The 14,538-nt window shown below is 37.1% G+C and overlaps 1 protein-coding gene across 6 annotated transcripts in view; it reads left to right on the forward strand.

Annotated features, from left to right (window-relative positions):
- Positions 1–14,538, forward strand: part of NLN (neurolysin) — a 139,816-nt gene that overhangs the window by 105,558 nt on the left and 19,720 nt on the right. For 5 of the 6 annotated variants that reach the window (XM_049864676.1, XM_049864669.1, XM_049864643.1 and 2 more), the window contains one exon: positions 1,528–1,729. In XM_049864676.1, coding sequence (XP_049720633.1) covers positions 1,528–1,729 — 202 coding nt within the window. The remainder of the gene's footprint in view (positions 1–1,527; positions 1,730–14,538) is intronic. The other variant, XM_049864653.1, reaches the window with a different exon arrangement.

Below are 14,538 nucleotides of genomic sequence, written 5' to 3' on the forward strand. Positions count from 1 at the left end.
GTAAGGATGACAGCATTTGTTGCTTTTTCCCCAGCAATTTAAAACTTTTGTTCTGTAGGAGAAAGAGGTAAAAAGAATCTAGGCATTGGTCCATGCCTTTACCACAGCAGCTGCTACCTTCCCCCAGGCCTGCATCACAACTGATACATCCCTTAGGGCTCTCAGCTGCCCCAGTCTTTTTGTGTATGCCCATTGAAGTATGTAGAGAAGAACCTGAAAATGGATACAAAATTTCACTTATCTATACCACCTCTTCTCTGATTTTGCTGATAATTTTTAATTATTAGTAATTTTTTTGTTACCTTATTTATTTTATTTTATTGTGGTAAAATATATATAATAAGAGATTGGCATTTTAACCATTTTTAAGTGTACAATTCAACGACATTAATTACATTCACTGTGTTATACAGCTATCACTTCACTTCCAAAATATTAGTAATGTAACTAATAAATTATTAATAATTTAGTAACTGTTAGCCTTTAGTAATTTATTAAAACTTCTTGTAGCTGCTGGTTTCCTCTCTCCTTGGAGGCATTTGTTTTAGATTGTTCATTAGTTGATTACTCGTAACCTCAGTGGTCTCATGGGTTTAAAAAAAGTTGCATTTGCAGATGGTCAAGCATGCTTTGTTTTTGTGATTATTGTTGTTGCTGCTGCTGCTGCCGCCGCTGTTTTTGTTGTTGTTATAAAGGCAGGACCAATGCTCTTTCCAGTTTTATACATATTAAGAGGGAGCTAGAAAAAGGCTAATTTCTCTTTAACTTGAATAGCATCAGCGGGGAAAAAAAAACAAAATAATTAGAGTCACCAAGAAAAGCAGTCTGGAAAAAATACACAAACTGAAACAAAGCAAACTAAAAACCTCCCCAAACCCAAATACACTGTTAGTTTTCTGAGCACAGAAAAAGAAGTAAGCCTACTCCAAGAATGAAGTCTAACGGCCTTTCGAACAGACCGTCACAGATACCACATTGCTCAAGAACAGAAGATTCATAGTATAATTTATGCTATTTGGGGCTAACTAAAAGGATTCTGTTTTCAAAAACCCTGTCTAGTTCATAAAGGAGCTCGTTTAATTGTGAGTAGAGATTCTTCTCTCTAAATAAAAGGAAAAACCTCATTGTCTGGAATTAATTTTTTTTTAATCAATTCTAATTTAAAGAAAAAAATACCTGATCAATCAAACCATATTTTTTCATTTCAAATTTGCTTCAACACTATTTAGTGAAAAGTGAATTGACTCCATCTTTGAAGAAGACAAACAGGAGCTCATTAAAATAAGTTGGATATTCAGCTGTACGATAGGTGTGGTATGCATCTTAATTCTCACATTAAGATTTGCAACAAAAGAAACCTCGGAGCTATAACTTAAGGGAAGTGATGGTGGGTTCTTTGTTTCTTTGTTTAGTTTTAGTTTTTCTATTTTAACAAAACACTGACCTGTTTTCCAAAAGGTGAATGAAATGTATCTGATATGGCCTGGGGACTGACATATTTCACTGACATATGTTTCTGGTTCGTAGGGAAGGAAAATACAACCATGCAGCCTGCTTTGGTCTCCAGCCTGGCTGCCTTCTCCCTGATGGGAGTCGAATGATGTCTGTGGCTGCCCTTGTGGTGAACTTCTCACAGCCAGTAGCAGGTCGTCCCTCTCTCCTGAGGCACGATGAGGTGAGGACTTACTTCCATGAGTTTGGTCATGTCATGCATCAGATTTGTGCACAGGTAAGTGAATTTTTATGGTAAGCCTACCAATTTCCCCTTGCTTTTCTGGGCTTTTTTTTTTTTTTCTTTTGTCACGTTTCTCCACTTAATGTGTTTTTTCAGAAACTGAATATGTTCAGGAATTTCATAGATGTTCTGCAGAAACACAGGTTTTTTCTAATCATGTCCTCTTTAACAACATATTTTCACTCAGAAGTTAACCTACCAATGAAAGAGCTTTTTGAATACTGGCCTATGGAAAAGGAAAAAAAAAGACTGCCATTGAGTATGCGTTATAAATACTATAGATTTTTTTCTTTTAATTCTTTTCCTGGGAATTTGGAGTAAGCTTCACAGATAAGCTGAGATGTAATCTGTCCTTTCTGCTTATTTATGCTTTGTTTAGTTCACTGATTTTCAACTCTCTCAGGCCCTTTATTCCTTTTTGCATGATAAATATTTTGTAGTACCCCTTTATTAGCTTCACATTAAAGTAATAGAAAATATAACCTAATCAAGCAGAGAATTTTCCAGGGAGAAGGGTATATGCAATGGATTACAACTGATCTCTCTTTATTTCTAACAATGAATCTTTGTAACACAGTCCAGTAAGCTATTGTCAAACTATTTTAGGTTGAACCGTGTAACTTGCTAATATTTAGCCATCTTTGACATATGGAAAGGTTGAGTAGTTTAACTTAATATTTAAATATATTGATATTAACATAAACAGAGGGACAGTTTTCCAGAATAAAAATCTTAATGAGTCTCTAGCCACCATGCATCTGTCAGTTTGTTGTACTGTGGTAGCTGGCATGTTGCAGCTCTGGAGGTGTGCACTTGTCTATGCCAAGAAATTTGGAAGGTAGCTACCTGGCCAACCAACTGGAAGAAATCCATATTTGTGCCCATTCCAAAGAACGGTGATCCAATAGAATGCTGAAATTATCCAACAGTATCCTTAATATCACACACAAGTAAAATTTTGCTGAAGACCATTCAGAAATTGCAGCAATACATCAACAGAGAATTGCCAAAAATTCAAGCCAGATTCAGAAGAAGACATGGAATGAGGGATATCGTTGCTTATGTCAGATGGATCAGGGCTAAAAGTAGAGAATACCAGAAAGATGTTTACCTGTGTTTTATTTACTATGCAGAGGCATTCAACTGCATGAATCATAACAAATTATGGATAACATTACAAAGAATGGGAATTCAGGACACTTAGTTGTGCTCATGAGGAACCTGTGCATAGAACAAGAGGCAATAGTTTAAACATAGCAAGGGGATATTGCATGGTTTAAAATCAAAGTCATGCATCAGCGTTGCATCCTTTCACCATACTTATTCAGTCTGTATGCTGAGCAAATAGTCTGAGAAGCTGGACTATGTGAAGAAGAATGTGACATCAGGATTGGTGGAAGACTCATTAACAACCTGTGATATGCAGATGACACAGCCTTGCTGAAAGCGAAGAGGACTTGAAGCACTTACTGATGAAGATCAAAGACTGCAGCCTTCAGTATGGATTATATCTCAACATAAAGAAAACCCAAATTCTCACAACTTGACCAATAAGCAACATCCATGATAAATGGAGAAAAGATTGATGTTGTCAAGGATTTCGTTTGACCTGGATCCATTGTCATCACCCATGGAAGCAGCAGTCAGGAAATCAAATGATGTATTGCATTGGGCAAATCTGTTGCAAAAGACCTTTTAGAAGTGTTAAAAAGCAAAGATTTCAGTTTGAGGACTAAGGTGCGCCTAACCCAAGCCATGATATTTCATTCACCTCCTATGTGTGCGAAAGCTGGACAATGAATAAGGAAGACCGAAGAAGAATTGATGCCTTTGAATTAGGGTGTCAGCGAAGAATACTGAATATACAATGAACTGCTAGAAGAGCAAACCAGTCTGTCTTGGAAGAAATACAGCCAGAGTGCTCCTTGGAAGTGAGGATGGCGAGACTTTGTCTCATGTACTTTGGACATGCTATAAGGAGGGACCAGTCCCTGGAGAAGGACATCATGCTTGGTAAAGTAGAAGGTCAGCAAAAAAGAGGAAGACTCTCAATGAGACAAATTGACACAGTGGCTACAACAATGGGCTCAAACATAACAATGATTATGGGGATGGCGCAAGTCTGGACAGTGTTTCATTCTTTGTACATAGGGTCACTCTGAGTTAGAACTGCCTTTTTGGCACCTAACAACGAGTCTCTAAAGTTAAGCTTTTTTAAAATAACCATTTTATTTTAGAATAGTTTTTGATTTATAGTGATTTTCCATATACTCCTATAGTTTCCCCTATTATTAACATTTGACATGGCTTTATTACACATGGCACAATTAAGAAATCCACTTTGGTATATTATTCCTAACTAAACCCCATGGTTTCTTTTTCAGATTTTACTAGTTTTTCTTAATGTCCTTTTTCCGTTTTTTAAAATCAATGCAGTGTCTTCACTGAACATAAAAGAAATAAATGCATTATGTTTTTCAAATGGTAATAGCTGGGCATGACTATGAAGTAATGCTTGATGAAGTATTCAAGGGTTTGAAGTACATATAAATAACCCTGAATGCAGCAGTAACAACTACAGACAAGTAGTTTGAATTGTCAGTGCAAATCCAAGAATGGTATGACAAATGGTGATGTAATTTTCCAAAATTGTAAAACTTCCAAATAAAAAACTGAATCTAACTTTGAGTTATACAGTAGATTCCAGTAGTTGTAGTCTTGGAAATTAAAATTGTGTAAAAAAATAACTTTGCATAAATATGGACAATGGTATTAGTTACAGGCTCACTTATCTATAAAAAGATTTTTTCGTTTATATGAATGTTCAGCAGGACATATGAAAAACATGCCAAATATGGATCAATTTTTTGTTATCCGGACACATGTAGAACAATCCTGGACATTGCTAACCCCCACAGTGATCCCTAATCATTGTAATAACAAAAATGTACCCACTCATTTCCAAAATAACACTGCCACATTTCTGGAGAAACTTGTAATTCTTTCAACGTTTTTCCTTTTATCCCAGTGCATCCATCTTTTATTTTAAAGACAGAGGGTGTCTTAGTTTCTTAGTGCTACTATAACAGAAATACCACAAATGGGTGGCTTTAATGAACAGAAATGTATTCTCCACAGTTTAGGAGGCTAGAATTCCAAAGTGCTCATAGGTTCCTTGAAGCCCAGCCCGTGACAGACCCTAAGTTAAGAATTCCTGGGTTTGTAGCACGTTTCCTCCTTATTTGGGTGTTCATTTTAGACCGATGATTTCACAAAGAAGTAATTCGATATCTTAATCACATCTATAAAATAATACCCACTCCAAAAACCAAACCACTGCTGTAGAGTCTGTTTCGACTCATAGAGACCCCGTAGGGTTTCCAAGGCTGCAAATTTCTACAGAAGCAGACTGCCATATCTTTCTCCCACAGAGCTGGTGATTTCAAACCATCCACCTTTCAGTTAGCAGCCGATCGCCTTAACCACTGCACCACCAGGGTTATTAAAATAATAGTGATCTTCAGGGTTTTCAGTGCACTTGGTGGATGTTCTTGTTTTCAGGTACAGTCCTCTTATAACCTTATATATGCTTATCATGTATTCACGGTGCAGTCCTGCGGAGCTCTTTTATAATATTCTTATTTCTCGTATTATTTTTGATCCTTTGAGATAGACACTTTGTTACTGGAAAATCTTTCCTTGGTACTATGACATTTTAGAGCTGTTTGACTCGTGACTGAGCTATATATATTACATTCCCTAGTTCGATGTCTCTCTCTTGAAACAGTAGACTATATTCAATTCTTGGAATTCTGCCTAACCTCATTCATGAGCACAAAATGTGTCATACTGATGAATAGTGTGTTAGTTAAGATCTTTGCTTGGTCATCTCCTCATGAGGTTATCTCTGAATAGTATCTTATTTGTCCATTAAACTTTTCGGATGTCCTGTAATGTAAGAATTTTTAAGGTATAACGGTAATTGGAACCACTGGTCACTACTTTTGTCTTAAATGTAATAGGCATAGATCCATATATTTGCAGCTTTATTAATAATTGCAAAACCTTTTGTAGTGACCTATACTGGATAGTAATGAATAACAAGTTTAATAGTTTCTGTGTTCAGTAATACTTTTGACTTATCTATCCGATAAATGTATATAATGAACAAAAAAATTGCCAGACATATTCAATAGGTGGGTTTCAAGATCTGGCAGTATTTGAGTTCTCCACTGTGGCAGTTTGCAGGTTTGATGACCAGAAGGGCTCCTTTGAGCTAGTAGTATTGAAATGTGTTGACGGAAACATCCAGTTTTCAGACACGTAGATGCACTAGTTCAATATGTCTACTGTCTTATTGTTCAGGGGATGAGTTTCACCCATATTTTCTTATGTTTACACTACAGTGTATGTAATTTGAAGGTACCAATCAAGCGGTGGTACCTCTAGTATCTGTCCCTGTTTTGTGGCTTTATTGTGGTTTGGGCTATCAGTAATCACTGGCCTTTTGAGCTTCTGTAGGAGAGCCATACCTCTCAATGGCCTCCATTGTAATATCTATATTGATATGTGTATTAAGGGCAGTCATGAATTTTTAACTGTTAGGGATAGTTATTTTAAGGCAATACATCAGAATTGCAATAAAGTCTTCTTATTTAAAAATAAGAAGAATGAAGGAGCAGTAAAACTTTATGTGATTTCAAGTCTGTGTAATCTAGTCAGAAGTATTTTGTCTGCTCTAAATATTTTGAATTAGATACTGTTGTAAGTAAACTTCACTGTAGTAGCCAGGAAGACACCCTGGTGTTATGACAAGAACACTGGATTAGAAATAATTTGTGTATTTGTGGGCTTAGCTCTGTGACTTTTGGCAAGTTACTTACCTCTCTGAACCATCTCGTTTTTCTTGTTCATAAAATGGGGGCAACAGTGATTCTCGTACCCACTTCCCTGGGTGCTGGGGAGTTAAAATAATGTGTGAGAAGCCACTTGGAAAATCATAAAGTGCTATACATGTTTGAAGTAGTTTTATAACTATACCCATAAAAAAAACCATTGCTATCAAGCCAATTTCGACTCTTAGTGACCCTGTAGGACAGAGTAGAACTGCCCCATAGGGTTTCCAAGGAGGGACTAGTGGATTTGAACTGCCAGCCTTTTGGTTAGCAGCCGAGCTCTTAACCACCGTCCTTAATTCAACTCTTTTTGGGTCGATAAATACCACATAATTCAAAACTTTAAAATAACAATAATAGTAGTTGCCACGAGATAACATACTGTCACTTCAGGTTGAGGAAAATTTACAAATGCTTACGCTCCATGGATTGTGAGTGAAGATCTGTGGAAGGTGATTGGAAGGCACCAAGTATGAGTTTGGTTTTGTTTTAAAGATTGCTTCCTACTTAGAAGTTTGATTGCCAAAGCGAGAACATAATAAGCTTAGAGTTTTGGGGTAGGTAGGAGATTAGTTGAAGAGAAAATAATGGTGTTTATCTTCAGCATTAACACCAAGGAATAGATACATGGAGGAGGCTGAGACAAGCTTGGTCAGACCAGCCAAGACCATATCTGGTCAGGCAGGCTGGGCAGGCTAAGAAGAATAATAGCAGTCAAGATTCACTGAGTACTTACCTTGGTCCAGGCACCATAATGCAGTGCGTTACATTCACTTATTCATTTTATTTTCAGTACTCTCTGAGGTAGGTAGGTAGGTACTATTTTCCCATTTTCCAAGTGTAAAAAACTGAGACTCAAAAGAGTTAAGTGAGTTGTCAAAGATCTCATGTCATTCTCTTAACAACTCTACTTTATTACCTATAACCATCCTTTGTTCTGTCATTCCGTGCACTGGAGATGCCACCAGGTTATATGATCTGAATTTGATCTCCTTAGTATGTACTGCTGTTAAATGGACTTCTTTCCCCTAAGTACTTAAATGGCATCCCCTCTAAATCAATCTCAGGTACATTTGTGTGGAATGAATGAGTTTATCTACTTGACCATTGAGACTTAGGTCCTGGAGTACATCTTATCACCAACCATGGGGCCTTCTCTGATGACCATCCTATCTCCCTAACCCCAGCCCTTGTGCATTGTTACCTTTTTTTTGCTTTAACTATAGAAGTAATTTCATTAGGATCTTGTTTTTTTGTTTGTTTATATACACACAAGCACATACATACATGTGTACATAGAATAACTTCTAAAGTTGTAAACCAAAATCTGGTAATCTATGCAATATTTATTTCTGTGGGGGGAGGTATGAGTTTCTTTGATTTGCTTACTGTATTTTCTACATTTTTTTTTTAATAATTAGAAAAATAATTTTTAAATGAGAGAGAGATGTTTAGTTGATTCTTAAGAAACAGAGTTTGGTTATCCGATGTGTCTGACATACTAGTTCTGTTACGAGGGGTTTTAATAGAAAGAAAAGATATAGTATCTTGAATGTTTCAAGTTTAGTTTGGGTCACATGAAATGATCAGATAAAAAATTAAAAACCATATTATTGAGTTAAATTGATAAAAATTTCAGTATTTATTAAGAGGTGAAGTTAGACTGAAGGTTGGTTAAGAGGTCAGGTCAAATATAATAATAAGAGTAAATATCTTAAATTTGTTTAAGGTTGGGTCTTCATATAGAAAATTTCTCCTTACAGCTATATTCATTTCACAGATATTTATTGAGTACCTACTATTTTCTGGGCACATGCTATATTTTGAAGATATGGTGAAAAATAAGGCATACTCCCTGACTTTAATATTTGAGTTTAGTACTTCTATTTGTCTTTACCTAAAAAGAAGCAATTTAAATAAGTACATGGGAAGATTGATAAAAGTCTTTAATTTCTTCATCTTTGGCATTAGTGCTTGGTATACAAATTTGAATAACACTTGTATTAACTAGTCTTCCTTGTAGGTGTATGGATATTATCCTATCACTGACAGCATTGTAATTCAGGATAGATCTTGAAGTGTTCTTTTTGATGATGAATGTAACGTCATTCCTCTTCGATTTGTCATTCCGGACACGTTAGACCATATGATTATCCACTTCAAAATGGCCAATACCAGTCCATTTCAGCTCACTGATGCCTAGGATATCAATCTTTATGCATTTCTTTTCATTTTTTACTTCCAGCCTTACCTGATTCATGTTTTGTACATTCCACGTTCCAATTACTAATGAATGTTTGCAGCTGTTGCTTCTCATTTTAAGTTGTGCCACGTCAGCAGATGGATGTCCTGAAAATTTTACTCCATTCACACCATTAAGGTTGACTCTACCTTGAGGAGACAGCTCCTCCCCAGTCGTGTTTTGAGTGCCTTCCAACCTGGAGGCTCATCAGACAATGTTTCACTGCTATCCATAAGGTTTTCACTGGCCATTGTTTTCAGAAATAGGTCGCAATGTCCTTCTTCCCAGTCCTTATCCTGCAGTGTGAAATTGATCAAGCATGCGGTCAATATGCATTGATAATTACTAGTGATTGGAATGCCAAAGTTGAAAACAAAGAAGAAGGATTGGTAGTTGGAAAATATGGCCTTGGTGATAGAAATGACGCCAGAGGTCGAATGACAGACTTTTACAAAACCAATCACTTACTCATTGCAAATAACTTTCTTCAACAACATAAACAGGTAGTATACACATGGATGGACCTCACCGGATAGAATACACAGGAATCAAATTGACTACATCTGTGGAAAGAGATGATGGAGAAGCTCAATATCCTAAGTCAGAACAAGACCAGGAACTGACTGTGGAACAGAACATCAATTTCGCATATGTGAGTTCAAGTTCAACGTGAAGAAAATTAAAACAAGTCCACAAAAGCCAAAGTATGACCTTGGGTATATCCTACCTATATTTAGAGACTAGTTCAAGAATGGATTTGATGATTGAACACTAATGACTGAAGACTGGTCCAGTTGTGGGATGACGTCTAGGATATTATACATGAAGAAAGCAAAAGGTTATTAAAAAGACAGGAAAGAAATAAAGACCAAAAGGGATGTCAGAAGAGGCTCTGAAACTTGCTTTTGAATGAAGAGTAGCCAAAGCAAAAGGAGGAAATGATGAAGTAAAAGAGCTGAACAGAAGATTTCAAAGGGTGGCTTGAGGAGACAAAGTATTATAATAAAATGTGCAAAGAACTGGAGTTAGGAAACCAAAAGGGAAGAACACGCTTGGCATTTCTCAAGCTGAAATAACTGAAGAAAAAAATCAACCCTCAAGTTGCAATATTGAAGGATTCCATGAGCAAAAAACTGAATGACACAGGAAGCATCAAAAGAAGATGGAATGAATATACAGAGTCCTGTTTAGTACCAAAAATAATTGGTTGATGTTCAGCCATTTCAGGAGGTAGCATATGATTAAGAACCTATGTTACTGAAGGAAGGACTCCAAGCTACACTGAAGGCATTAGTGAAAAACAAGTCCCCAGGAACTGACCGAATACCAGTTGAGATGTTTCAACAAATGGATACTGAAGAGACTGGAACACTTATACACTGCTGGTGGGAATGTAAAATGGTACAGCAACTTTGGAAATAGATTTGGTGCTTCTTTAAAAAAAAAAATATATATATATATTTTTTAAAAAAAAAAGCTAGAAATAGAAGGACTATACGATTCAACAAATGGATGCAGCACTGGAGGTGCTAACTCATCTATGCCAAGAAATTCTGAAGACCGAAATGGAAGACTGGCCAACCAACTGGAAGAGATCCATATTTGTGCCCATTCCAAAGAAACGTGATCGAAAGAGATGTGGAAATTATCAATGTTATACACAAGTAAAATTTTGCTGAAGATCATTCAAAAGTGGTTGTAGCAGCTATTGTGAGGATGAAGCAGGGCCAGACAGCATTTTATTCTGTTGTGCACAGGGTCTCTATGAGTCAAAACTAACTCGACGGCACCCAACAGCACAACATAGGAAGGTATAGCCAATTTAGGGACAAGGCTGGGAATTTAAGATGCAATATTTAAGACTTCTGCAGATTATGTGTTGTTTTACATGTCTTTTAAATGATAGTGGTGATACTGACCTCTTGAACTATTGCTTATTGTTGTTAGTTGGGGTTGAGTGAGTTCCGACTCATAGTGACCCTATGTACAACAGAACAAAACACTGTTGCCTGTGCCATCCTCACAGTCTTTCCACCGCTAATCCTAGGTTTTCTGTTAACGAAGTGTTACTCATGTTCTCTTTATTACTGTTGTTAACTACAGTGATCATTAGGTATGTGATGAAGTTAAAAGCATGACATTTTAACCATCTATTTATGACCATGACCAAGTCTATGGGTAGTGGTCACTTTTTTTTTTTTTTCTTTTTTCATGCCTTGGTTTGTAACATAAATTTCTCCATCATCCTTGAATTTAGTGGTAGATCAGACAGGTCACAATATGAAAGGACTGCTAAGAAATCAATAGTGAATCACCCTGAAGAGCCAAGGTCAGCTCTCCTGAGGCCTCTTCTTTTTCCTAAATACTGTACACCTATTGATTTCAGCAACAACCTTTTCTTTGAATTGGGATTTTCTATCATGAAAATAACACTTAGTTGCAACCACTGAAAGCAACTGTCTCTTCATTAGAACAATAACCCATAAAAGTTTGACATTTAAATTCAAAAGCTTACACAAGACTTTTTGAACTTTAATTTATATAATTTTGTTCCAGCTCATACTGTCTGGTATGAAATGAGAAAGTTAATCTTTGTATATTGCATCAAGTCATCTGTTGGAGATTCAATTATATTATAAAAATCTGTCATGGAGTATGTTTTAGGCATGCTATTATCTGGAGACCCTGATACTTAGTGGTTAAAAGCTATGGCTGCAAACCAAAAGGTCCGCATTTTGAATCCACCAGGCGCTCCTTGGAAACCCTACGGGGCAGTTTTACTCTGTCCTATAGGGTCGCAATGAGTCAGAATCGACTCGATCGTAGCGGATTTGGTTTTTGGTTTTTATTGTCTGTTTAAAAAGATAAGGAAAAATATCATCTTCAGATAACTTTGTTCCTCTCAGGAACTTATAAGCAAACAGGAATCTAAGCTTACATCGGTCTCTAGGCTTTGTCAAAATATTTTCTATAGCAGAAATGCCATAAGATTTTTTGAAGTGTCACCGGCAAAATGATTTGTTAATCGGATAATTTTGTGATCTTTGTTTGAGAATACTCTTTTATCTATCTGGGAGATATATATCAGCACCCGTAGTTACCGTAGCCCGCAAAGCTTCTATATTAAAAACCCTCAAGTTCTGCATACTGAGAGGGATGCTGGTGAGGAGTGGACTTCTTGGATCGGGTGGACACTTGAGACTATTTTGGCATCTCCTGCCTGGAGGGGAGATGATAGGGTAGAGGGGGATTAGAAGCTGGCAAAATGGACATGAAGAGAGAGAGTGGAGGGAGAGAGCAGGCTGTCTCATTAGGGGGAGAGTAATTGGGAGTATGTAGCAAGGTGTATATAAGTTTTTGTGTGAGAGACTGGATTTGTAAACTTTCACTTAAAGCACAATAAAAATTATTTTTAAAAAATGTGCATATTGAAAAGTATATAATGTACTTTAGGGCTCATTGGATTGCAGTTTAAAAACTTTGCAGTGGTATCTGGCGGCTGGGGGGAATGAGTAATAGTTTTGCTGCCATGCTGTTTGCCTCTGAGGCTGCTAGATCCCGAGTCTTGCCTGTGGTTTCTGTGTGGGCATACACAGTGGCTGACTGTGGATTCCTTTCTCTTTAGAATTTAGTTATTTGCTAGAAATTGAAGGTTTGAATTTTTTAGGTTCTTTGTCCTCTTCATTTGAAAAATATTCAAATGACGTTGCCTAAAGGGCGGGCACACAGAGAAGCAGTGTGACTATCGGGAAATTAGTAAGCACTAGGGTTATTTTTAGCTTTTATTCCCTGCAAACATTTCCCTTTGTTCTTTAGAAGACATTGTTGATCTGTTCATTCATTTGCTGTGTTCTCTCCCCCTGCCTCCCCGCCGCCCCACCACAAGAAGACTTTTGGGTAGAATAAGCCCTCTCTTCTCTACTCTGCATGACATAATTGTGTTGATTCCTATTTTATTCAGTTTTAACTCCACTGTGTGAATTATTCATTTGTTCATGTTTTCTCTGGGTACTGAACCTACTCCCCCCTATACATACACATACACTTTTTTGTTGTTATTTGGGCTTGATTTTACTCCCTCATCTGCAAATACTAACTCTGAAAAATTACTTTTTTTCAAATACGCAAACAGGATAAAGTTTATATTTTTGTCAAACTATTGTATAGTGGTAGAGAATGGTGTAATTTTGCCTTTATTTGCTCTCTTAGTACCTATTTTAGTAACTGTATACTTTAGAAAAGTATGCAGTTATCATTACAAATATCACTACCATCCCGAGTCCTGGATAGTTGGTTACAAAGGCTGACCTTTACAACCCAGCCTTATATTTGATCCTTGAAGTATTCCAGTATATAAACCAGAAAAACCAAACCCATTGCTGTCAAGTCAATTCTGACTATAGCGATGCTATAGGACAGAGTAGAACTGCCCCCATAGGGTTTCCGAGGCTGTAAATATTTACGGAAGCAGAATGTCACATCTTTCTTCCACAGAGCAGCTACTAGGTTCAAACTGCCAATATTTTTCGGTTAGCAGCACAGCTCTTAACTACTGTGCCACCAGAGCACCTCTGCCAGTAGATAGAGGAAGCCAAATTTCTATGGAAGCACAGTGAAACCTCACTATAACTCTTCACTCAAAGGGGAGTTTGATATAACACATATATATTTCAGATGCCTTCCAAGAGAAGTTAGTCATTCTTTAATATCATAATTTGACCTTTCATTTTTCTGTACAATAGAGAAACACTATCACATTAATAGAAACCCTGGTGGCGTAGTAGTTAAGTGCTATGGCTGCTAACCAAAAGGTCAGCAGTTCAAATCCGCCAGGCACTCCCTGGAAACTCTGTGGGGCAGTTCTACTCTGTCCTATAGGGTCGCTATGAGTTGGAATTGACTCGACGGCAGTGGATTTTGGATTACATTAATGGTTAAGATTCTGGGTTCTAGAGTCAGACTGCCTGATTTCAAACCCAACTTCTGCCATTATTCTCTGTGTGCCCCTGTTCTCATGTCAAAAATCGAGCTAACACTACTTACTTCATACAATTGTTTTGGAATTTAAATCAAATAATCCATGGAAAGAGCCAAACATAATGCCTAATACAGTAAAATCTCAACAGATGTTGTCTATTATTATAATTATTGTATGCAGTTGTTTTTTGTATAATGCAGGATGTTAGAAAATAATATACCAAAAAGCCAGGGACCCTTGCCTCTTTCTCTGTAAGAATTTTTTACTGGGATGTCCTCAACAGAGGTGGCCTAATTCCAGCTCCCAGTGAATTTAGTTTCACTTGGCTCTTGAGTATTTGCAGCTCTTAATATCTAGAATCAGCACAATTATAATGGGAAGTCAAGCAAAACACTTTTTTGCATAGAGAGAGGAAGGCAGAATGTGAGATGGCGTTGACATCTGTGCCTCTGCCCTGGGCCAAAAACAGAATGGTTGTTTGCTGCTGATTTGACATCCCATCTGCTGCATTCTCCAGTAGTTAAGTCCCTCTTCCCCTTTCCCCTCCATTTAAAGCCCAAGGGATGATGAAGTCAGGGAGAGAAGATTGGGATGTAAAGCATCTGAAGAGGAAAATAGGACAGAGGTAGAGAAAGACAACATAATGCTGACCCCCATTCTGCACTTGACCCGTTGAGGTGAATGCTTA

This window comes from Elephas maximus, chromosome 2, assembly GCF_024166365.1.
Source record: "Elephas maximus indicus isolate mEleMax1 chromosome 2, mEleMax1 primary haplotype, whole genome shotgun sequence".
NCBI lineage: Eukaryota > Metazoa > Chordata > Mammalia > Proboscidea > Elephantidae > Elephas > Elephas maximus.